Source organism: Anolis carolinensis, unplaced genomic scaffold (genome assembly GCF_035594765.1).
Source record: "Anolis carolinensis isolate JA03-04 unplaced genomic scaffold, rAnoCar3.1.pri scaffold_9, whole genome shotgun sequence".
In the NCBI taxonomy this organism is placed as follows: domain Eukaryota; kingdom Metazoa; phylum Chordata; class Lepidosauria; order Squamata; family Dactyloidae; genus Anolis; species Anolis carolinensis.
Genome location: NW_026943820.1, coordinates 1070451 through 1093344, shown reverse-complemented (window position 1 = coordinate 1093344; position 22894 = coordinate 1070451). Strand labels below are relative to the sequence as shown.

General features: G+C 42.5%; 2 protein-coding genes across 4 annotated transcripts in view; one reads left to right on the top strand and one right to left on the bottom strand.

The window, feature by feature from the left end:
• kcng4 (potassium voltage-gated channel modifier subfamily G member 4) overlaps positions 1–22894 on the top strand; it is a 383395-nt gene that overhangs the window by 308359 nt on the left and 52142 nt on the right. The window lies entirely within an intron of this gene.
• Positions 1–22894, bottom strand: part of atp2c2 (ATPase secretory pathway Ca2+ transporting 2) — a 25883-nt gene extending 2989 nt beyond the window's left edge. Inside the window, exons 1-23 of one of the 3 annotated variants that reach the window (XR_010000582.1) lie at positions 22537–22893; positions 18121–18231; positions 17380–17496; positions 15891–15980; positions 15245–15280; positions 15085–15146; positions 13797–13905; positions 13354–13503; positions 12194–12262; positions 11580–11655; positions 11272–11338; positions 8655–8779; positions 7458–7555; positions 7055–7156; positions 6120–6209; positions 5919–6020; positions 5525–5681; positions 4990–5160; positions 4085–4182; positions 3935–3985; positions 1255–1421; positions 914–982; positions 629–745 (exon numbers count right to left, since the gene is read on the bottom strand). Coding sequence is in view for 2 of the 3 variants with exons in the window: in XM_062961813.1 (XP_062817883.1) it covers positions 629–745; positions 914–982; positions 1255–1421; positions 3935–3985; positions 4085–4182; positions 4990–5160; positions 5525–5681; positions 5919–6020; positions 6120–6209; positions 7055–7156; positions 7458–7555; positions 8655–8779; positions 11272–11338; positions 11580–11655; positions 12194–12262; positions 13354–13503; positions 13797–13905; positions 15085–15146; positions 15245–15280; positions 15891–15980; positions 17380–17496; positions 18121–18231; positions 22537–22626 (2324 nt within the window). In the remaining variant the exon portion in view is untranslated. Of the gene's footprint in view, positions 1–628; positions 746–913; positions 983–1254; positions 1422–3934; positions 3986–4084; positions 4183–4989; positions 5161–5524; positions 5682–5918; positions 6021–6119; positions 6210–7054; positions 7157–7457; positions 7556–8654; positions 8780–11271; positions 11339–11579; positions 11656–12193; positions 12263–13353; positions 13504–13796; positions 13906–15084; positions 15147–15244; positions 15281–15890; positions 15981–17379; positions 17497–18120; positions 18232–22536 lie in introns of all 3 variants that reach the window. The other 2 variants (XM_062961813.1, XM_062961812.1) reach the window with 2 other exon arrangements.

The window sequence follows — 22894 nt, the reverse complement described above, 5'->3', positions numbered from 1 at the left end:
ATCCCTTTAATCTTGTCGTAAAGACTCAAATCACACCCCTAAGTTCAGCAGTGTCTGGTAGTGTCCATATTTGCATTATGAGGAAGGCAAATAACTACATTTCATTCCTGTGGAATCTTTTAACCCATCATCTTACAGTTCATCTTCCATGTTTGTGGGTTTCATTTTTGCAGATGGATTGAACCTCCAGAAATCATCTTGCTGGGGAATCTATTGATTCTTAGAGATAACATTTCTCTAGATATTTGTAGGTCTCCCAATTCAATTTTATGGTCAACCTCCTCCATTTGTAGGTCCGTTGCGATCCTATTGTCATCTTCTAATTGTATGTTCTCTAGTTTGATTCTGTGTTCAATTTCCTCTGCTGGAAGTTGACCATAGAATTGTTCTGGAGGACCTACAGTTTCTAAGGAAAGCATCCCCATAAGTAAGTGAAGTGTTTCTTCATTCACTTTTTCTACTTTCACGGAGAACCTACACCCCTCACTCCCATGAAAGTAGAGGTCCTACTGTAATAAGAGAATGCCATTATATGGCCAGTTTTGGAAGACTATTTGAGATAAGAGAAGGAGAAGGTTCACACAAGATCTTTCCCATCGTCCTGATCCTACCGTTCCCCTTTTCTCACCTTTGAGCTGGAGGACCGTCCATTATAATATTGATCCACAGGATCTGCATGGCGTTGAGTGGATTTGGCAAATTGAATATGGTAGACAGAGCGATTAGACTTAGAGCGGAGATGCTCCTGACAAGAAAGAAGAAAACAAAAGATATGATAAGCCTTTGATGAAGACTCAGATGTCCCAACGGAGATCCTTTCAGAGTTTGCAAAAGTTTCAGAACTTCCAAAAGTCTCTCCCTCCCGAAAAAGTAATATGTCTTAACACTGATGGTCAAGGCAAGAACCACTTACGTGCTGAGCTGAAACCGAACAAAATTTTTAATGTTGTAAAATATGCCTTTCCCTTCTTCGATGGCATTCCTGGTGGAAAGGAAAGAGAAGTATGTTGTAATTTCTCAGTTCCAGTGGTTTGTTGGTCCTTTTGTGGTTGGTCAGAGAGCCAACATGGCATAGCATAGTGGTTTGGAATAGGACTATGGAAACCAGGATTTGAATCCTCGTTGAACCACGGAAACGTGTTGGGTGGCCATGGACAAGTGACTCTATCTCAGAGGAAGGCAAAGCTTGCTAAGAAAACTACAATACATTCACTTTTGACAAGAACCACAAATCTTCACCTAAGGGACACCTACATGATGGTTGAGAAGTCATCATCCACGAGGATCATGTTTGCAGCCTCCTTGCTGACGTCGGTTCCCGCCCGCCCCATTGCAACCCCGATATCTGCAGATTTCAGAGCTACGGCATCGTTCACTCCATCCCCAGTCATTCCCACAATGGCTCCAGCCTGTTGCAAAGCCTGGAGAAGTGAGAAATGGATATCAATATCAGTATCCACCAAGATGGATTACATGTTCGGTTGAAAACGATGCCTCTTGGAGGAAAAACACACAGAGAGAAACAGATGTAACACAAATTTCCCATCAAGAAAGCCATTGAATGTCAAGCATTGAATCCTTGGATTCGTAAACATAGAATTTGGAGATATTGTCGAAGGCTTTCATGGCCAGAATCACAGGGTTGTTGTGTGTTTTCTGGGCTGTATGGCCATGTTCCAGAAGCATTCTTTCCTGACGTTTCACCCACATCTATGGCAGGCATCCTCAGTCTCATGGCCTTAGGCTGTTAGGAATATAAGTAGGATGAAAGAATCCATCTTTCTCTCTCCTGTGTGACTCAGGGTGCATATCAGCCAAACAGCCCGGAAAAACAACCGCATTTGGAGATATTGATCAATTTGTGCCCGAATTTGGGAGCGAGCGTTACCCATTTCAGCCGAAGCCTAATTGCGAAACTCAATTGATCCAAGGAAAATAAACCCTCATTATATACAGTGTATTCAATATTAGTTCAAGGATAGTTTTTCATGCCAGTGTGATCACATCTAAACAATGATATGAACTGCAAACAGTTGAAACGGACTTGGCTAGCCAATCAGGGAAGGTATTTTTTTCGGTTGCTGCAATAATCGTCAGCCAGCCAATCAAGATATGTTGTGGGCATAGCCTCTAATGAACGAATCAGGGCATTTTCAGAGTTTAATGAATCAATAGCCTCCTCTGATTAGCCTTTCCAGGATCATTACAAAACATATTGATAGAGATATATTAGAGATCAGCTGACCAACAAGTGGAGAGCTGCTGTGTTTGCTAGCTCGCTTCTGCAAATGTCAACTAAGTCGAGCCACAGCCACCAAAGCAAACAAAGCTCACTTATAAACTATAAGGACAAAGGGCAAAGGAAAGGCGAAACAAAAAGAGGGAAACATAATTTCATTGTATTTCCGTCCATTAGCAATGCAGTATGTCCCCTTAACTGCAGAGGATATATTCCGATACTTGAAACCGTGGATAACTGTGAACCCTGAATTGTGCTATACAGTAGAGTTCCGATTATCTGACTTCTGATTGTCGGACGTACCGTATTATTCGACATGCCAGGCCACGTGGCCCAGGGTGCTTGCTGGAGGGATGAGACTCTTCCCTCTGGCAAGCACCCGGCACTTTGGAGAAGCCTGGTGCATGTTGCTAGGCTTCTCTAAACTGGGTTTTTGCAGGAGGGATGAGACTCTTCCCTCTGGCAAGCACCCGGCACTTTGGAGAAGCCCGGTGCATGTTGCTAGGCTTCTCTAAACCGGGTTTTTGCTGGAGGGATGAGACTCTTCCCTCTGGCAAGCACCCGGCACTTTGGAGAAGCCTGGTGCATGTTGCTAGGCTTCTCTAAACCGGGTTTTTGCAGGAGGGATGAGACTGTTCCCTCTGGCAAGCACCTGGCACTTTGGAGAAGCCCGGTGCATGTTGCTAGGCTTCTCTAAACCGGGTTTTTGCTAGAGGGATGAGACTCTTCCCTCTGGCAAGCACCCGGCACGTTGGAGAAGCCCGGTGCATGTTTCTAGGTTTCTCTAAACCGGATTGTTGCTGGAGGGATGAGACTCTTCCCTCCGGCAAGCACCCGGCACTTTGGGAAGCCTGGTGCATGTTGCTAGGCTTCTCTAAACTGGGTTTTTGCTGGAGGGATGAGACTCTTCCCTCTGGCAAGCACCCGGCACTTTGGAGAAGCCCGGTGCATGTTGCTAGGCTTCTCTAAACCGGGCTGTTGCTGGAGGGATGAGACTCCTCCCTCAGACAAGCACCTGGCTTGCCAGGAGGGATAATAGGGCCACCATATTATCCGACAGTTTTGGTTATCCGACATTCGGCCCGCCCGTTTATGTTGGATAACTGGAACTCTACTGTACTTGGGCTGGAAGCACAGCATAAGATCACATTTGAGAACATAGAGATGGCCACAAACACTTCCATGGGGAATATATTTTGGAGCATGTTTTTCAACCGTGGATATTGAGTCTGTGAATAAAGGAGGAGTCATACTGTAGTTCAGTTTCAAGGGCAATGGAAGAAACATTCTCGCTTGTTGCTCTATCTGATTTCACTGTTGATAGAAGATACCAGTTTGAGCTTTGCTAGAGAATCAGCCATACATGACCAGTTCTTACTTGCACAGCAATGAGTTGCAAGAAGAAGGGAAATGAAAGGAGGAAAATGGAAAATGGATGCTCAAGAGAAGCAGAATGTCAACAGTCAACTGGGCACACTAGTAGCAAAATAACAATCACAATGGTGCAAAATCTAATTATTTTAGTATGGTCACCAATATCACAGTCTTCGTGTGGATACACAAAAGTATCTCAATAGTGAACCCTATTGAGATGATGGACATCTGACCTAAGTGTGTTGTCGGATGTCAATATGGAGAACATACTATATTCCAGGAAGAGATACAAGGATGGCACTCGTTTGGGTGAGGAGATACCTTTATGATCTTTAGTTTGTGCTTGGGACTTGTTCGGTAGAAGATGGAAACCTAGACGATGAGGAGAATAAAAAAGAGACCTTTGTGAGCCTGCTGTAATTTTAGGAACCATCACCATTCTTCACACAATCCCTTCAAGGGCGTAATTACATTTTGGATTGTTGACGACAAGGCCGACTCGGTGATGTTCTCCAGCATCTCCCCAGACATCGCTTTCATCTTCCCATTGCAAAGGCCAATAGTCCTTCCTGGAAAGAGAAAAAAACAAAAAATGTGTTGTACTTGATTGTTTCAATCAAGAAAAGATTAGTTGGTGAGGAATTTCTGGTGACCAAATCTGATAAGGAATGGTTGGATTCGTTAGTCATCCGTTAGAGATGCCGTAGTAGCATCTCGCATTGTAGAACATGTGTTGAAATACAGTAGACCATGTCCTCTCTAAGGTCCATTCCAATTTGCACATTCCATGATTACATCCATGGTTTCTCCCAACTGGATGACCTTGAGTAAGTCATACCTTCTCAATCCCAGAAAACCCAATGATAGGTTCCCCTTAGGATCACTATTACTTAGAAACGACTTGAAGGCACCCAACGACAACAAAAGATGGACTTGATCCATCACTGGTGATCTGGTAAGGGAAAGCGAAGAGCATCAGTACGATATTCTCCGACATCTTCTACACTGGATGTTCCATGTCTGAGAAGAACGTCAACCCAACCATTAAGCAGAGTAAACCAAGTTTATGAGATTTGCAGACCATCCAAGAACTGATTCCAGAGATCTACCTTCATTGAAAAGTATTGTAGAAAAAGATCAGCACTTAAAAATCATAAACTTCTGCAGCGCCGAGAACTCCAGAAGCATTTGGTGTTAAAAACATTGTAAAGAACATCTCAAGAACATCCATGGGTTAAAGCTAATTAAACATTGAATCTTTTCAACATCTTGAGATGCTGTGCTTTTCTTCTCTTGTGAATATCATTGGGTGCTTCCTTATTTTCTCCCCGTTTTTGAGAATAGTAACTGGATCAAAGCTTTGGTATCTCACTCACCAACGGCCAGCGCTGTTTCCAAGGCGTCTCCAGTTATCATTTTCACTGATACTCCTGACTTGACGAGGACTTGAACGGCTTCCTTCACTCCAGGTCTTGGTGGGTCGATGATGCCAGCAAGGCCTAGAAACGTTAAGCAGCCAAGTTCTGGTCCAGAAGCCAATGCAAGCACTAGGAAGAAAGGGAGAAAAGCAATGTATTCTTATTTCAGAACATTCCTGTTCCAACTTTCTCCAAAATGCTTGACAAAAACGAACAGATATGATAAAACCCAAGGCTAGACGAGGCCTGGAGGCTGCTCCCTTGAAGCCCTGAAGCCATGGATTCTCGCTGTAGCTCTTGCTCTTAACTCAAAATGCTGCTCTTATGTCAAAGCGAAACCCAGCGATGGCTCTAAACTCAAAACTGTCTTAAGTTGGGACACTCTTAAGTCAAAGTTCCACTGTATTCCCATTGCAGCGCAGCATTTAAGAGGTCTGATACCCAACATCCTGGTCCACATGAAGTTCAACGTTGGATCTTAAGGCGGACTGACCCCGCAATCCAAGGGATCCCATGCTCTTTTCCTCTTGAACGTAGACCGCTCTCTGTTGCGGCGTCAACGGGAGAGAGATGCCTCCGCTGTTGAACATGGTGCAGTGCTGCATCACTTCTTCCAAGGCTCCCTTCATAAAGTAGACCTCTTCCTGGAACTTGGAGACACAAGGAGGGGAACGGAGATTAGCGGGTAATATTCCCATATCTTTTCACGATTGAGAGGAAGACGAGATGCGTCCACACTGCAGAATGAATGCAGCTTGGTACCACTTTAACTATCACAAATCAAGAAAGATAAGGGAAATCAAATTATCGAGAACTGGGAATCATTTATTTACTCTTTGAGCAACTTGTTCTATGGAGTTTTTAAAGAAACGATGACATTTTTGTACCTGATTTTTCATGGTGCATTTCACAGCCATCCACTTCTGTTCGGAGCTGAAGGGGATCTCCTTCCTTCTTATATAAGTATCTTTTATGTCACTCAGCTCCATCTGTAACAAACATTGGAGATGATGGTGGGTTGGAGACACCAGAAGTTGGTCCTAAACATCTTCGCTAGCGTGTGACGGAGGTGTAATGAATCCTCCTACCTTCATCGCCAGGGCTATGAGGGCCCCTTCGGTTGGCTGTCCCATCACAGTTGTCTTCCTGATCTCGGCATTATTGGCAACACAACCAGCCTGGAAGAGATCCATTTATACATGGAAGTGAGATGACACATGGATGAATTAGATGTATGCATGTAGACATTGAAATCCAAGCATGTAGACCTTGAGGTCCAAGCATGTAGACCTTGAGGTCCAAGTATGTAGACCTTGAAGTCCAAGCCTGTAGAACTTGAGGTCCAAGCATGTAGAACTTGAGGTCCAAGCATGTAGACCTCGAGGTCCAAGCATGTAGAACTCAAGGTCCAAGCATGTAGACCTTGAGGTCCAAGCATGTAGACCTTGAGGTCCAAGCATGTAGACCTTGAAGTCTAAGCATATATAGATATCACTATGGGCTTGGTGTGTGATGCTCAGTGTCACAATGCTCAACACACATCTAACTGCAGGTGCATCTACACTGGAGAATGAATGAAGTTTGGCTCCACTTGACTGCCATGGCTCAATACTATGGGAGTTGTAGTTTTACAACCAAGAGTGCCAGGGCTTCACCACATTGCAATTCCCAGGATCCCATTGCATCGTCATTATGGAAGCGACTCTTTCGGTAATAGTAGTCACATTAGCCAAAATTATGGAAATTTTGGGAAGCATTGGGATCCAGCTTCTATGGGGAAAGCAAAGAATGTCATAGCGACAGGTCTTTCTGGGAACAATTCCAAAGGGATGAGCATAACATCTGCATAAGATCACCATGAAAACACAAAAATAAAACGATAGCAATAACACATTCTGCTTGGAATGCGCAGAACTGTTACGTTCTCCAATGATACTAGGTCCTTAGACAGGATCCAGATCATTCGTGGTAACAACAACTGGTAGGCCGTGAAATTGAAAGAGTTGTATATTCAGTTCCATACCTCCACCAGCTTTCCAACAGAGATGTTTGAGAATTCCTTGATGACGTCTCTGGATGGCAAGAGGAACACCTTTCCATCTCCGTTGTATCCAACTCCACTCACCTGGGAGAAGAAGCAGATAAATGAACCTGTTGCAAAGCCAACTGACTCTTCTGAGGTCTACATTATATAAGTTTATATGGGCTTCAGCTATGTAACAGAGTCCATTGCTCAAAACACGACACTGAGTCGATTCTTGGAGACCAGGGTTTGACTCAGAAAAAAGAAGGCAAAGGCAATCTTGCCAAGAAGAATCACAAGAGGTTCACCATAGGGTCAACATTAAGATGGGAATAGCTTAAAGGCATACCACAACAACAACAACATCCGCAGCAGATGCAAAGCTTGAATGCTTGGAACGTACCTCAGCTTTGAACCCATCCGACGTTACAAGTTGCGTGACCGTCATTTCGTTGGCTGTTAACGTGCCAGTCTTGTCAGAACAGATAACGTTGCAACAACCTGAGAAGAAAGAAAGTAGGTCAAGATCTAACTTCATTTGGCCTGATGGATTCAGAAGGAGCTTGCTATCGCCTTCCTTTGAAGCCATCAAAAAAGCTTGAGAGAATTGAGGGCTTCCAAAATAGTAGAGGATGGCACAAACAAACCAACCCCACTGTTTCAAAGGAACCAATTTCCAAGTTAGTCCATTTTGGGTCAGGAGGGCCAATTACGGTCCCTGTTCATATTTCCAATGGCCTCGTCTCTCCAGGCCTCCCTCCTTCTCTCCCTTGCTTCTTTCCTTTCCTCCCTTCTTCCCTTTCTTGACTTCCTTCCTTCCTTCCACTTGAGGCCTGGTCTGGAGCCCGCTACTTTGTAGTACCTCAGGAAAAAAGTAGTTCCTCTTTGGACAATGGGAATGGTTTTACAGACAGATCTGCTTTTAAGTGAGGATGTTTCCCATGAAACGCTGCCAGAGGCTCTGCTTCCAGAGGGTCTCCCTAACCCTGGTAAAGATGTGAAGGAGGTGGAAGATGCTGGATTGTTGCCCATCACTCAGCCTCTTCAGTTGCCATGAGATAATGCCAAGCAGAGGCAATTAAGGTATTCTCATTGTTTGAAAGATAAACAGAAAGATTCCAGGTGTTAGATAGCGTCTCCATGGGAACCAATTTGGGTTCATAAACTAACCACTTGGATTGCTCTGTGTAAGAGCAACATTGTATTTTCTGAAGAAAGTCACCTTTTCCTTGCAGTAGCCTTACTTCCATATCATATTTTCCTGTTTAGGATTGGGGAATCTCGTTTGGATACAGTTCTTGGTCTAAATTTTGTGGATTTTGGCTTTGAAAGACAGGTATGTTTACATTGGTTAAAGTTGTTCTTTGTTTTATATATTGTATTGTTCTTTTATGGGTTTTTTTTTGCACTACAAATAAGACATAAGCAGTGTGCATAGGAATGTGGTCATGTCTTTTTCCCAACTATAGTCTGGCCCACCAACAATCTGAAAGACTATGAACTGGCCCTTGGCTTAAAAGGTTCGGACACCCCGATCTAGGTTTAGAAGGTCCCCTCCTCATTGCATCCTGGTTCCTCCCAGTGAAATCCTGCCACTTACCAAGGGTTTCCACGATGGGCAGCTTCTTCACAATGACACGCTTCTTGGCCATTCGCAAGACACCCAGCACTAAGGTCACCGTGACCACGATGGGGAGGCCCTCCGGGATGGCGGCCACGGCCAAACTGGGGACACACAACCACGTCAGTGCTGTTAGGCACTATAGTCTAGGCATGGGCCAACTTGGGCCTTCCCTCCAGGTGTTTTGAACTATGAATTTCTCATTAAATATATTCAGGCATTGGTTTGTTTCTTGTTGATTTGGCAGAACGCTTAGCTACAGCTTGCTCGACTGGATTTAACTTTCTCTTCCCCCAGTAAAGTTTTGAACAGAACTATTCCTTGAGACTGTGCAGTTTTCTCCCCAGGCATCATCTAAGCAGCTGTGTTTGATAAGAGGGCCGGATTCCGTATAAACTCTAAAGTTATGTCCCACACGGTCTTTTAAATGCTGGAGTAGATGTATGCCTGGCAAGAGCTAATATTTGAACAAAGAGCCACAAAGGTTTCACTGCTGGCGGGAAGGTGGGAAAGGGCGTGTGTGCGGTCTACCGTGCCGCCAGGTAGGCGAGCTATTTATAACCCTCCTTGACATTCAAGGGAAATCCTGGATCCTGATGGCAACTATTATTTGGGCTGTTTGGAGAGGCCAGCATGGCACTCTTAAAGGACCGTCATCCATGTTGGATATGCTCTTGACTGAACTGTGGTTACTAGGAACTACAGATGTGACCAAAAGCCATTAAATTACCAGACATCTGGTCCCAGCATATCCTAGAGCTACGTTTACAACGTTCCTCAAGGTATCTTCATGATAACTTTGGGGGAAAGCATGCCATAGAATTGCTTGGAGGACCCAACACATTACAGCTCCATGAATAAAATAGTGTCACCTCCAGAACATCTGGAGGACCTTTAGAAGGCACCTAAGATGTCTTCTCCATTGTTCTTCCAGATATAGACACACAGATGCTGCTTAGATGTCCCTTGAGCTCCCCAAACCATAAATTTTCCATGTCAGTTCGATCTAGGATCATGAACTACATGTGTAACAATGCTATACATAGGAAACAAGAGTTGGTTTTGATCGGGTTGGATTATTTCGCTGTTTAGTCCAATAGTTTCTGCCCCAATTCATGACAGTCTCCCAAGTTCTCAGGTTGAGGCCTCAATGGATGACGGTCTCCCAAATTCTCAGGTTGAGGCCTCAGTGGATGACAATTTCCCAAGTTCTCAGGTTGAGGCCTCGATGGATGACAGTCTCCCAAGTTCTCAGGTTGAGGCCCCGATGGATGATAGTCTCCCAAGTTCTCAGGTTGAGATCTCAATGGATGACAATCTCAAGTTCTCAGGATGAGGCCTTGAAGGATGACAGTCTCCCAAATCCTCAGGATGAGGCCTTGATGGATGACAGTCTCTCAAGTTCTCAGGTTGAGACCTCAATGGATGACAGTCTCTCAAGTTCTCAGGTTGAGACCTCAATGGATGACAGTCTCTCAAGTTCTCAGGTTGAGACCTCAATGGATGACAGTCTCTCAAGTTCTCAGGTTGAGACCTCAATGGATGACAGTCTCTCAAGTTCTCAGGTTGAGACCTCAATGGATGACAGTCTCTCAAGTTCTCAGGTTGAGGCCTCAATGATTGACAGTCTCCCAAGTTCTCAGGATGAGGCCTCGATGGATGACAGTCTCTTAAGTTCTCAGGATGAGGCCTCGATGGATGACAGTCTCTTAAGTTCTCAGGATGAGGCCTCGATGGATGACAGTCTCCCAAATTCTTAGGCTGAAACCTCAATGGATAACAGTCTCCCAAGATCTCAAGTTGAAGCTTCGATGGATGACAATCTCCCAAGTTCTCAGGTTGAGGCGCCTTCAGATCAGCTAAAGATGACATGAACTGACCTCAGGACTTTCTCTGGATGCAAAGCGATTTTTCTGGCGCTGAGCCAAACCCATTAAATGTGGTATGCGGCCAAACCAGCTTGATTTACGTATGTGTAGTTAAGTTATATATCCCAATGACTACACGTTTTACAACATAAATGGGACATTTCCTTATATTGAGTCATCCAGGTACTTATCTGCTCAGTCTTGCCCATACTAAAGATGGAGAACCTATGACCCAAAGGCCAGCTACATCACATAGATAGAGGATGCCTGCATATCTATGGCACAGGTGGCATGTAGAGGTCGGAGGAATATTCAAAACTATTGGGGAAGTGGCTGAAAAACATGATGATTGAGTATTGAGAAACCCTGATAAGATGTTTACTGCCTGAAAGTCTTCTTCTGGAATGCACTTCCTATATTTTAGCCTATTTTACCCATTATGAGAGATGTTTGCAGGTCTCAAAATACATAGAAAGGGAAACCTCCACATTTTGTAAAATATGTTTGAAAATATGTTTGCTCCCACCCAGATGTTGGATGAGCCAAGTATTTGAGAGAGATTATGGAAAGGGAGACATGAAAAGGGTCATCCATTGAGGCCACCCAACCTATGGCCAATACCTTCCCCATTTCCATCACATAGGCCAGCATATTTTGGCCAACTCAATGAGTGATGACTCATAGATCTCCACATACTACATTAATAAACATGTCTTCCACAGTCTTACCTCACTCCGATGGTGAACATGCTCAGAAGATGTTTCCCTTGCAGCCAACCAATCAGCATGAGCAGACCTTGAAAGACAGAGAAAGCCGCCTTGCGTTCACCAACATGGTCCTGAACCGGTGAACAACTCCTCTGATATGATTCAGGTAGGTTTGATTAATGATCATGACCATTAATATCAATATCATCACCATCACCACCAACACCAACACCACCATACCACCAACACCACCATCACCACCATCACCATCATCACCACTACCACCACCATCATCATCTATATCATTGCTCCCCATTGGTTAAACTCACCAATGATGCCAAAGGAAACAAGAGTGAGCTGCTTCCCCAATTTATCCATGTTTTTCTGGAGTGGCGTCTTGGGGGTCTTGAGTAAATAATCCAAGGAAATAAAAGAAAGGGAGAGGGAAGAGAGGCAAAGAAAGGAAGGAAGAAAAAGACGTTTTAATACAGAATATTATTATTATTATTATTATTCCTAGGATTACTCCTACCAGCTGTTAGGAATTGGGGGAGTTAAAGTCCAAAACACCTGGAGGACCCAAGTTGCCCATGCCTGCGTTAGAAGATACTACATTACAGTTGACCCTCCACATTTACAGGCTTAATTTTTTTGTGGATTTGATTAATATACATGGATTTAATTAATATGGTCTCTCTGTGAAATCCCTAGCTGTTAGGAACGGTAGGAGTTGAAGTCGAAAACACCCAGAGGGCTGATACTCGCACTGAGTTGCACAGGAGAGAGAAAGAGGGATTCTTTCATTCCCCTTATATAGCAGTCATGGGCAAACTTCTACCAGCCACTCTAGCTGTCTTTGATATGGATATTTTGTTACTTGTTATGTAGATCTTAGCAGGTTGAGTTGCAGGACCCAAGCTCTTTCCCGACACTCCTTCCTTACCTCTTCTTCTTGCATCATTTTGAACACTTCTCCAAACTGTGAATTTTCACCCGTTCCGATGACAACGCCCTGAGTAAGAAGAAGAAGGCAGGAAAAGAAAGACACACAAGGTTCAATTCTTCCTTTGATTCTTACTCCAGATCCTTATACACTGACAAGACAGACAATTGTACATAGATAGAGGTATATTGTGGGGGGGGGGGGGGGTTAATTAGCTCCGAACCACCCTGATTTATTGTTGGGTCAGGCCTCTCACCAATCCATCCTCCATCAGACTGCTTAAGCATCTGGCTAAGCAGCACCGACAAATGACACCACAGTCGTAATTCAGCTGATCACAGTGGTTCCAAGGTTTTATTATATACAAACTATATACAACTACAAAGTCCATCGCTCATAGGACCCATGCTTCCCTAACGAGGCAAAGCATGTCCTCTCTCTTTGCCGATCATCTGTGAAGCTCATTTGTCGACAACTCCCACATTCTATAGCAGAATGATGAACATCCTGTCTGCATTTCTGAGACCGGAAGGCTTGACCTATTGGCTAGGCAGGCTATCATTCAAGCTGGCCTGCCATTAACACGTGTGCTGCTGGAAAGTTGCAGCAGTTGCAAAAACCCAACAGCAAAACACTTGATTCAACATTTCACTCTTACACCAAAATACACCAACATATATATAGGCTTTTCCCATCTTCGGTGACAGAGTCCATGTCCTATAAAGATACATCACGGACATTCCTATCCATAATCAATAACTCCAAAAGGAACTTCTCCAAGTTTTAGGTAGAACATTGCACTACAGATGGGAGTGTTCTCATACAGAATTCAATAGTCCATCCAGAACTTGAAGAAGGTCCTATTTGGATGACCGATCTTTCTGCATAGGAGGTTCTGAGATATCTATCTATCTAATCCAACCCCCCTTTCATTAACAAAGTTGACTCCATATGGATCTGTCTATAGAACCTGATAAATGTCCAGTTCAGGTCCTAAACGTCATAGGAACCCACCTAATATGTTTCTAGGTAGGTCCTGGATTTTGGAGTCTTGTTGCTAGAAAGAACTCTGCATTGTGCAAAACCGAAACATCCAAGTTGATAATGTCCAGGACTTCTCTAAACACTTGACCCATAGAAGGATGACATGTGCTACTCACTTTCCCTTTGCCGTATCGCACGAGAGTTCCCATGAAGGCCACGTTGCTGAGGGTCATCATGTCCCCAGGCTCTGCTAAGATGTTGTCGTTCTTACTACAGGGTTCTGCTTCTCCCGTAAAACTGGACTCGTCCACCAAGAGATCCGTCACCTAGGAAAGGCAAAGATTAATTCGTTCCCACCATCCCTTCGTCATTTCAATAGTCCTTTCTTTCTTTAAAGAACCAAAGCTGAGAAATAATTACTGGCATTGTTGTTTCTCTAGCTGGAACTCAAGACACTTCCAAGAATGTGAGGTGGACATCAAGAAAAGGTCTACATCAACAAGTGAATGCACATGGATAATGGAAGGTCTACACTCCAATTGTCCACTCCAGGTTTCCAAATCCTAAAAGGTAAGAAGCACGAAGTCATATATTGCATTTGTATCAAGTTGTCTGTTACCTCAATGAGCCTTAAGTCTGCAGGAACCCTGTCTCCCATGGAAAGGCACACGACGTCTCCTGGCACCAATTCCCGAGCAAGAAAGTGCTGCAACTTCCCTTCCCGCAGGCTGCATTTTCAGAGAGAGATTAAACAAAATATTGAAAATTATGTTAATGCATTTTTAGACAGGAATGCATTTTTAGACAGGAATACATTGGCTGTAACCCTATTGTGTAAAACGGGTGGAAAATACCGTTCTAATGGACATGTGGTCACACACCTGCTGAAGGGTTAAGTGGGTGGTGGTGTGGAACTGAAGGGACGTACTGAAGAAGTGGAGTCAGGAGTGACTTGAGAAACTGCAAGTCACTTCTGGTGAGAGAGAATTGACTGTCTGCAAAGACGTTGCCCAGGGGACGTCCGGATGTTTGATGTTTTACCATTCCGGGTAGGAGGCTCCTCTCATGTCACCGCATGGGGAGCTGGAGCTGACAGAGGTGAGCTCACCCACTCTCCCCAGATTCGAACAGCCGACCTGATAGTCAGCAGTCTTTTTGGCACAAGGGTTGAGCTGAATGCTCAACTATAAGTATCCTGTTTGCCAAATGGCACTTCGTGCTCTGCTTACTGTGAGCTGAATGCTCAACTATAAGTATCCTGCTTACCCCATGGCACTTCACGCTCTGCCTGCTGTGAGCTGAATGCTCAACTATAAGTATCCTGTTTGCCCCATGGCACTTCACGCTCTGCCTGCTGTGAGCTGAATGCTCAACTATAAGTATCCTATTTGCCACATGGCACTTCATGCTCTGCCTGCTGTGAGCTGAATGCTCAACTACAAGTATCCTGTTTGCCACATGGCACTTCACGCTCTGCTTACTGTGAGCTGAATGCTCAACTATAAGTATCCTGTTTGCCCCATGGCACTTCATGCTTTGCCTGCTGTGAGCTGAATGTTCAGCTATAAGTATTCTATTTGCCACATGGCACTTCACGCTCTGCCTGCTGTGAGCTGAATGCTCAACTATAAGTATCCTATTTGCCACATGGCACTTCATGCTTTGCCTGCTGTGAGCTGAATGCTCAACTACAAGTATCCTGTTTGCCACATGGCACTTCATGCTTTGCCTGCTGTGAGCTGAATGCTCAACTACAAGTATCCTGTTTGCCCCATGGCACTTCATGCTTTGCCTGCTGTGAGCTGAATGTTCAGCTATAAGTATTCTATTTGCCACATGGCACTTCACGCTCTGCCTGCTGTGAGCTGAATGCTCAACTATAAGTATCCTATTTGCCAGTCACTTACCAGTTACATTCGGGAGGCACCAACTTGTTGAGTTCTTCCAGGGATTTCTCAGAGCGGTGTTCCTGCGAGGAAGACAAAGAATGCATCATTGTGTCCAATCCATTCAGTATTTTTCTTATTAGTATCAATCATCTAAGGTGGTCAGAAAAAAAGCATTTACCTGTATGAAGGCCACAGTGACCACAATAATGACAGCCTGGTGGAGGAAAGGGAGACAGAAGTGACAGGTAAGTATATCACAATATGATTATTTTATTAGGTTTGCATTGCAGTGAAACACCATGAATGCATTTATTAAAACAGTTAATAAATAAGAGTGGTGTGGAATTGATTGACTGGAACAATAAAAGTAATGCAAATGTTAAAAGCAATTCGATCGCAAAGCAGGACAGTTTAGAAGAAGTTAAAACCATTTAGAATGATCAGATTTCCATGTAAATTACTATCGCTGGATACAGTACTGTATGGGCTGCATCTGCACTGTAGAATTAATGCAGTTTGGCACCAGTTTGGCAGTCAAAGTGGTGCTAAACTGCATTAAATCTGCAGAGTAGATGCGCCCTTAGTCTGGACTGTATAGGAGCTCTCCAAGGTGCTGAACCCCTGCCAAGTTCAGCAGAAAGGATTTAAGGACTTACATAACTCTTCGGACTAAAACCCGGTGTGAAAGGATGTAAGAATTTGGATAAGTCTTTTAAACTTCGGACTAAAACCCGGTACGGATGGATCTTCCGACCGGCATGGAAATGATCAATTCACTACCAGTGATTTTAGCATCACGGGTCCTTACTAAAGAGATAACTTACCACGGCGATACTCACGGCGTCTTCATACTCTTTAGTAACCACGCTAACTACAGCGGAAGCCAGCAGCAGAAGGATCAATGGGTTCTTGAACTGAAAGGAAGGGACAAAAATTGATGCAGCGTGATGGGCTTTGTTGTTTGGCACGTTTAAGTCGGCGCAAAGCGCACATCTCCACGGCAGAATGAATGTGCTATCGAATCCTGGGAGTTGTAGTTTGCCAAAGAGTGCCGATACCCGCATCAAACTACGGTAGAATGAATGTGCTATCGAATCCTGGGAGTTATAGTTTGCCAAAGAGTACTGATACCTGCGTCAAACTATTGTAGAATGAATGTGCTATCGAATCCTGGGAGTTATAGTTTGCCAAAGAGTACTGATACCTGCGTCAAACTATTGTAGAATGAATGTGCTATCGAATCCTGGGAGTTATAGTTTGCCAAAGAGTACTGATACCTGCGTCAAACTATTGTAGAATGAATGTGCTATCGAATCCTGGGAGTTATAGTTTGCCAAAGAGTACTGATACCTACGTCAAACTATTGTAGAATGAATGTGCTATCGAATCCTGGGAGTTATAGTTTGCCAAAGAGTACTGATACCTGCGTCAAACTATTGTAGAATGAATGTGCTATCGAATCCTGGGAGTTGTAGTTTGCCAAAGAGTGCCGATACCTGCGTCAAACTATTGTAGAATGAATGTGCTATCGAATCCTGGGAGTCGTAGTTTGCCAAAGAGTGCCGATACCCGCATCAAACTACGGTAGAATGAATGTGCTATTGAATCATGGGAGTTATAGTTTGCCAAAGAGTACTGATACCTGCGTCAAACTATTGTAGAATGAATGTGCTATCGAATCCTGGGAGTTGTAGTTTGCCAAAGAGTACTGATGCCTGTATGAAACTACGGTAGAATGAATGTGCTATCGAATCCTGGGAGTTGTAGTTTGCCGAAGAGTAGAATGTGCTATCGAATCCTAGGAGTTGTAGTTTGCCAAAGTGTGCTGATACTCGCATGAAACTACGCTAGAATGAATGTGTTATTGAATCCTGGGAGTTGTAGTTTGCCAAAGAGTACTGATGCCTGTATGAAACTACGCTAGAATGAATGTGCTATCGAATCCTGGGAGTTGTAGTTTGCCAAAGAGTGCTGATACCCGCATCAAATTACAACTTCCAGGGAGTTGTAGTTTGACAAGGCCTTCTCTGCCCAAGAGTGCTGATACCCACACCAAACTACAACTCCCAGGATTCCCTGGAAGTTTAAAATTCCATTCATTCTCCAGCCACTATGGCACAGATTGATCTCGAAGTGCTTGGAAACAGGTTGAGCCAATGTTGGGAAAGATTAGATTACCATCTCCCATTAATTTTTATACTCAACGAGCAGGAAGACTTCCTGGTGAGTTACCCGTCTTGTGCTTTTAAAAATAAATCCCTTAATTATTATTATTTTTTTGCTCCTCTGATGGAATAGAAGCCGCTCTTTTACCTGATCGAGGTATTTCTTCCATATCGGCTCCGTCTTGTCCACCACAAATTCGTTCCAGCCGTGTTTTATCCGGCGCTGGAGCACCGAGACCTCGGAAAGTCCCTTTTGCAAATCCACCTAAACGGAGAGGAGGACACAAGCGTCGGTCACGGCCAGGAAAGGCTAGTTGCTGGGATTTATAGTTCGCCTACCATCAAAGAGCATTCTGGACTCCATTAGCGATGGAATTGAACCAAACTTGGCACACAGAACTCCCAACAGAAAATACTGGAAGGTTTTGATAGGCATTGAGCTTGATTTTGGGAGTTGTAGTTCACCTACATCCGGAGAGAACTGTAGACTCAATCAGTGATGGATCTGGACCAAACGTGGCACAAATACTCAATATGTCCAAATGTGAACACTGGTGGAGTTTGGGGAAAATATACCTTGGCATTTGGGAGTTGCAGTTGCTGGGATTTATAGTTCACCTACCATCAAAGAGCATTCTGAACTCGACCAGAGATGGAATTGAACCAAACTTGGCACACAATTCCCAACAAAAAATACTGGAAGGTTTTGATAGGCATTGAGCTTGATTTTGGGAGTTGTAGTTCACCTACATCCAGAGAGAACTGTGGACTCCAAACAAGGATGGATCTGGACCAAACTTGGTGAAAATACTCAATATGCCCAAATTTGAACACTGGTGGAGTTTGTTGTTGTTGTTGTTATAATCCCCAGGTGGATTGCGGCTCTTACCTGCAAGATTTTGGCCAGCTCTTCGGTGTGGCATTTGCAAGCTTCTTTGGGGGGCAAAGCGGCCACTTCTTTCTCCTCTTCGGCCGGTTTCAGCCCCGATTCTTCATCGGTCTACAACGTGTAATGTAACTGTAAGATGTTTTGCTATGCAATGATGACAACGAGCGAGTTATTGTTATTATTATTATTATTATTATTATTATTATTATTATTATTATTATTATTTCTGTGGGTTAATTCCCATCATCGTCATCATCATCATTATTATTACTATTATTTCTTCTGTGGGTTAATTCCCATTATTATTATTATTATTATTATTATTATTATTATTTCTGTGGGTTAATTTCTCCTATTATTATTATTATTATTATTATTATTATTATTACTACTATTACTACTATTTCTTCTGTGGATTAATTCCCCTCATCATTATTATTATTATTATTATTATTATTATTATTATTATTATTATTATTAATATATTATAATCCCCCCACTAATAATAATAATAATAATAATAATAATAATAATAATAATAATAATAATAATGTCCATCATCATCATCATTATTATTATTATTATTATTATTATTATTATTATTATTTCTGTGGGTTAATTCCCCCCCATCATCATCAGCATCATCATCATTATTAATATTTTTGTGGGTTAATTCCCCCATCATCATCATCATTATTATTATTGTTATTTGAAACACAACAAGATGAGTCCACAGCAGACACTCTGCTGGCTGTTGTATTGGATTGTATTATTATTATTATTATTATTATTATTATTATTTGAAACACAACAAGATGAGTCCACAGCAGACACTCTGCTGGCTGTTGTCTTGGATCACAGGTTATTATTATTATTATTATTATTATTATTATTATTATTATTATTATTTCTGCAGGTTAATTTCCATCATCATCATCATTATGATCATCATCATTTCTGTGGGTTAATTCCCTCCCAGAAAAAGGCTTTTGAATGATGGTTGAACCAATGCCATTGACAAACAAGGAGAAGGAAACTCAATAAGTGTGAGTGTTGTGTTTGCATTCGGAAGCGAGTGGCAGCTAACCTTTGTCCTTCTGTAATGTAAGCTAAGCATAATACAAACTCATGCTTAGCGGGAAATAAAAGGCATTCCTTTAAGGAAACTGAGTTGGCAGGATGTAGAAGACTTAGGGTTACGTCTACACCAGGCTTGGGCCGTCCGGGTGTTTTGGACTCCAACTCCCACCATTCCTGGCCTCAGGCCCTTTCCTTTTCCCCCTCCGCCGCTTAAGCGGCGGAGGGGGAAAAGGAAAGGGCCTGAGGCCAGGAATGGTGGGAGTTGGAGTCCAAAACACCCGGACGGCCCAACTTGGTGTAGATCCACCCCAAAACTAGTAGACTCCAAGTCAATGGGATCGTGAATCCGTTCCAGGTTTTACCCTGAACTTAAAAGGCTTTGCTTGAGATACTGCTGAACCTTTTCCCAAAAAGAGGTTCACTTTCTTCAAGTTCACACTAAAACCCAGAGCGGATTCATTGCAGCAACACCCCAAGACTGCTAGGCTCCAAGTCAGTGGGATCGTGAATCCATCCCAGGTTTTACCCTGAACTTAAAAGGCTTTGCTTGAGATACTGCTGAACCTTTTCCCCAAAAGAGGTTCACTTTCTTCAAGTTCACACTAAAACCCAGAGCGGATTTATTGCAGCAACACCCCAAGACTGCTAGGCTCCAAGTCAGTGGGATCGTGAATCCGTTCCAGGTTTTACCCTGAACTTTAAAGGCTATCCTCTTGGTTATCCTCTTCTCAAAAATCCCCATCCCGTTCCCATCAAGTCTGGTTTCAAGAACTGGCAGTCCTACCAGGAACTCGGGACGAAATCATAATCCACATCTGGCACCACCTCCGTGCGAATCGCTTTATAATCCAGTTTATATAAGAAAAGGCATGGAAAGGGAAGAAAGGGAAGATTTGCAGCCATGCGGATCGTATACGCTACAATAGAGCGAGGAAATGGGATCCTTCGGCTCCGAAAACGCCCTTTTCTCACATACTCAGGATGCATCTGCACTATAGGACAAATGCAGTTTGACATGCAATGGGATGGTGGGATTTGTAGTTTCGGTGAGAATTCTCAAGGCCTTGTCAAACTACAAATCCCACCATCTAATTGCACTGCACCCTGTGCCCTGAAATGGGAATCCATAATTCCAGCTTGAAATAAGTTCCTTCCTCTAGTTAGATACAACCCTGGAAGAGGGATGCAAAGATCCTTTCCCAAGGGCCTGGGATATTAGACGTATTATGATTAGGATATATTATATTATTATATTACTATTATTATTTTATTTACATGTACATAACGCTGTGTTATGTACATGTAAATAAAATAATAATAGTAATATAATAATAGTAATATACACAGGCACCTTAGGTCCAGGTGTCTGAGATTCATCTCTGAATATCGGGCTCTTCCCAAGGGTCTAGGGTATTAAAGGTATTATTAGATTATTATTATTATCATTATTATTATTATCATCATTATATACAGTAGAGTCTCACTTATCCAACATAAACGGGCCGGCAGAATGTTGGATAAGCGAATATGTTGGATAATAAGGAGGCATTAAGGAAAAGCTTATTAAACATCAAATTAGGTTATGATTTTACAAATGAAGCGCCCAAACTTCTTGTTAGACAACAAATTTGGCAGAAAAAGTAGTTCAATACGCAGTAATGCTATGTAGTAATTACTGTATTTATGAATTTAGCACCAAAATATCACGATATACTGAAAACATTGACTACAAAAATGCGTTGGATAATCCAGAACGTTGGATAAGCGAGTGTTGGATAAGTGAGACTCTACTGTATATGTGTGTGTGTGTGTATATATGTAAATATATATAATTTTATTTACATGTACATAACATCACAGCACACATGCACCTTAGGTCCAAGTGTCTGGGCTTCGTCACTGAATATCGGGCTCTTTCGAAGGGCCTAGGATATTATCATTATTATTATTATCATCATCATCATTATTATTATTATTATTATTATTATTATTATTATTAGATTATGATGATGGTGGTATTATATTATAATATATTATTATAATTTATTATTATTATTATTATTATTATTATTATTATTATTTTCTATGTACATCACATCACAGCACACATGTTACGAGGTCCAAGTGTCTGGGATTCATCTCTGGATATTGGGATCTTCTCAAGGGCCTAGGATATTAGAGGTATTATTTGATGATGATGATGATGATGATGATTATACAATATTATATACATATATATATATGTAAAGGTAAAGGTTTCCTAGGATATTAAAGATATTATTATTATTATTATTATTATTATTATTATTATTATTATTATATTTGCATGTACATAACAACTCACATGCACCATAGTTCCAAGTGTCTGGGCTTCGTCTCTGATTATTGGCCTCTTCCCAAGGGCTTGGATTATTATTATTATTATTATTATATTTGCATGTTCATAACAATGCAAATGCACCTTAGTTCCAAGTGTCTGGGCTTCGTCTCTGAATATTGGCCTCTTCCCAAGGGCTTGGATTATTATTATTATTATTATTATTATTATTATTATTATTATTATTATTCTTATATTTGCATGTACATAACAATGCAAATGCACCTTAGTTCCAAGTGTCTGGGCTTCATCTCTGAATATTGGCCTCTTCCCAAGGGCTTGGATTATTATTATTATTATTATTTTTATATTTGCATGTACATAACAACTCACATGCACATTAGTTCCAAGTGTCTGAGCTTTGTCTCTGAATATTGGCCTCTTCCCAAGAGCTTGGATTATTATTATTATTATTATTATTATTATTATTATTATTATTATTATTATATTTGCATGTACATAACAACTCACATGCACATTAGTTCCAAGTGTCTGAGCTTCGTCTCTGAATATTGGCCTCTTCCCAAGAGCTTGGATTATTATTATTATTATTATTTTTATATTTGCATGTACATAACAACTCACATGCACATTAGTTCCAAGTGTCTGAGCTTTGTCTCTGAATATTGGCCTCTTCCCAAGAGCTTGGATTATTATTATTATTATTATTATTATTATTATTATATTTGCATGTACATAACAACTCACATGCACATTAGTTCCAAGTGTCTGAGCTTTGTCTCTGAATATTGGCCTCTTCCCAAGAGCTTGGATTATTATTATTATTATTATTATTTTATTAGTTTCAGATGGCCTTTAGACTTTCAGATGCCAAAGAGTGCTGCTGGTGCCTCACCCTACTCCAGACCCTCAGATTCCATCGCAGTGAACCCTGGCAGTGCAAGTAGGCAGATCATAGCAGACGTAAGAGGCCAGTGAGGCTGCAATATGTTCCTTACCGCTTCTTCCTCGGCCTCCTTGCTCCCCACCGGCTGGTATTTCCAGAAACTATTTCGGAAGAGCCTGGAGAAGACGTGCTTGGCTCCCATCTGGGCTGCACGGGGAGATCTGCTGCAAGACCCTTCTCCGTCCAGCTCTTCCCGGCCGAGGCTCACATTCCCTTACCTGTTGAGGATGCAGTGAGCCTGGGTGCCGGCCAGGTGGCTGTTACCTGACGCCACGCCTGCAACCTGCAACAGGTGTGCGTAGGAGTGTCCAAATTCCTGGCTCAGACCTACTCGGAGCGGCCGAAATACCTGGACGGATCGGTTTTCAAGAGCTGCGCCGCTCTCCGTTTCCAAGGGAAATGACTTCTGG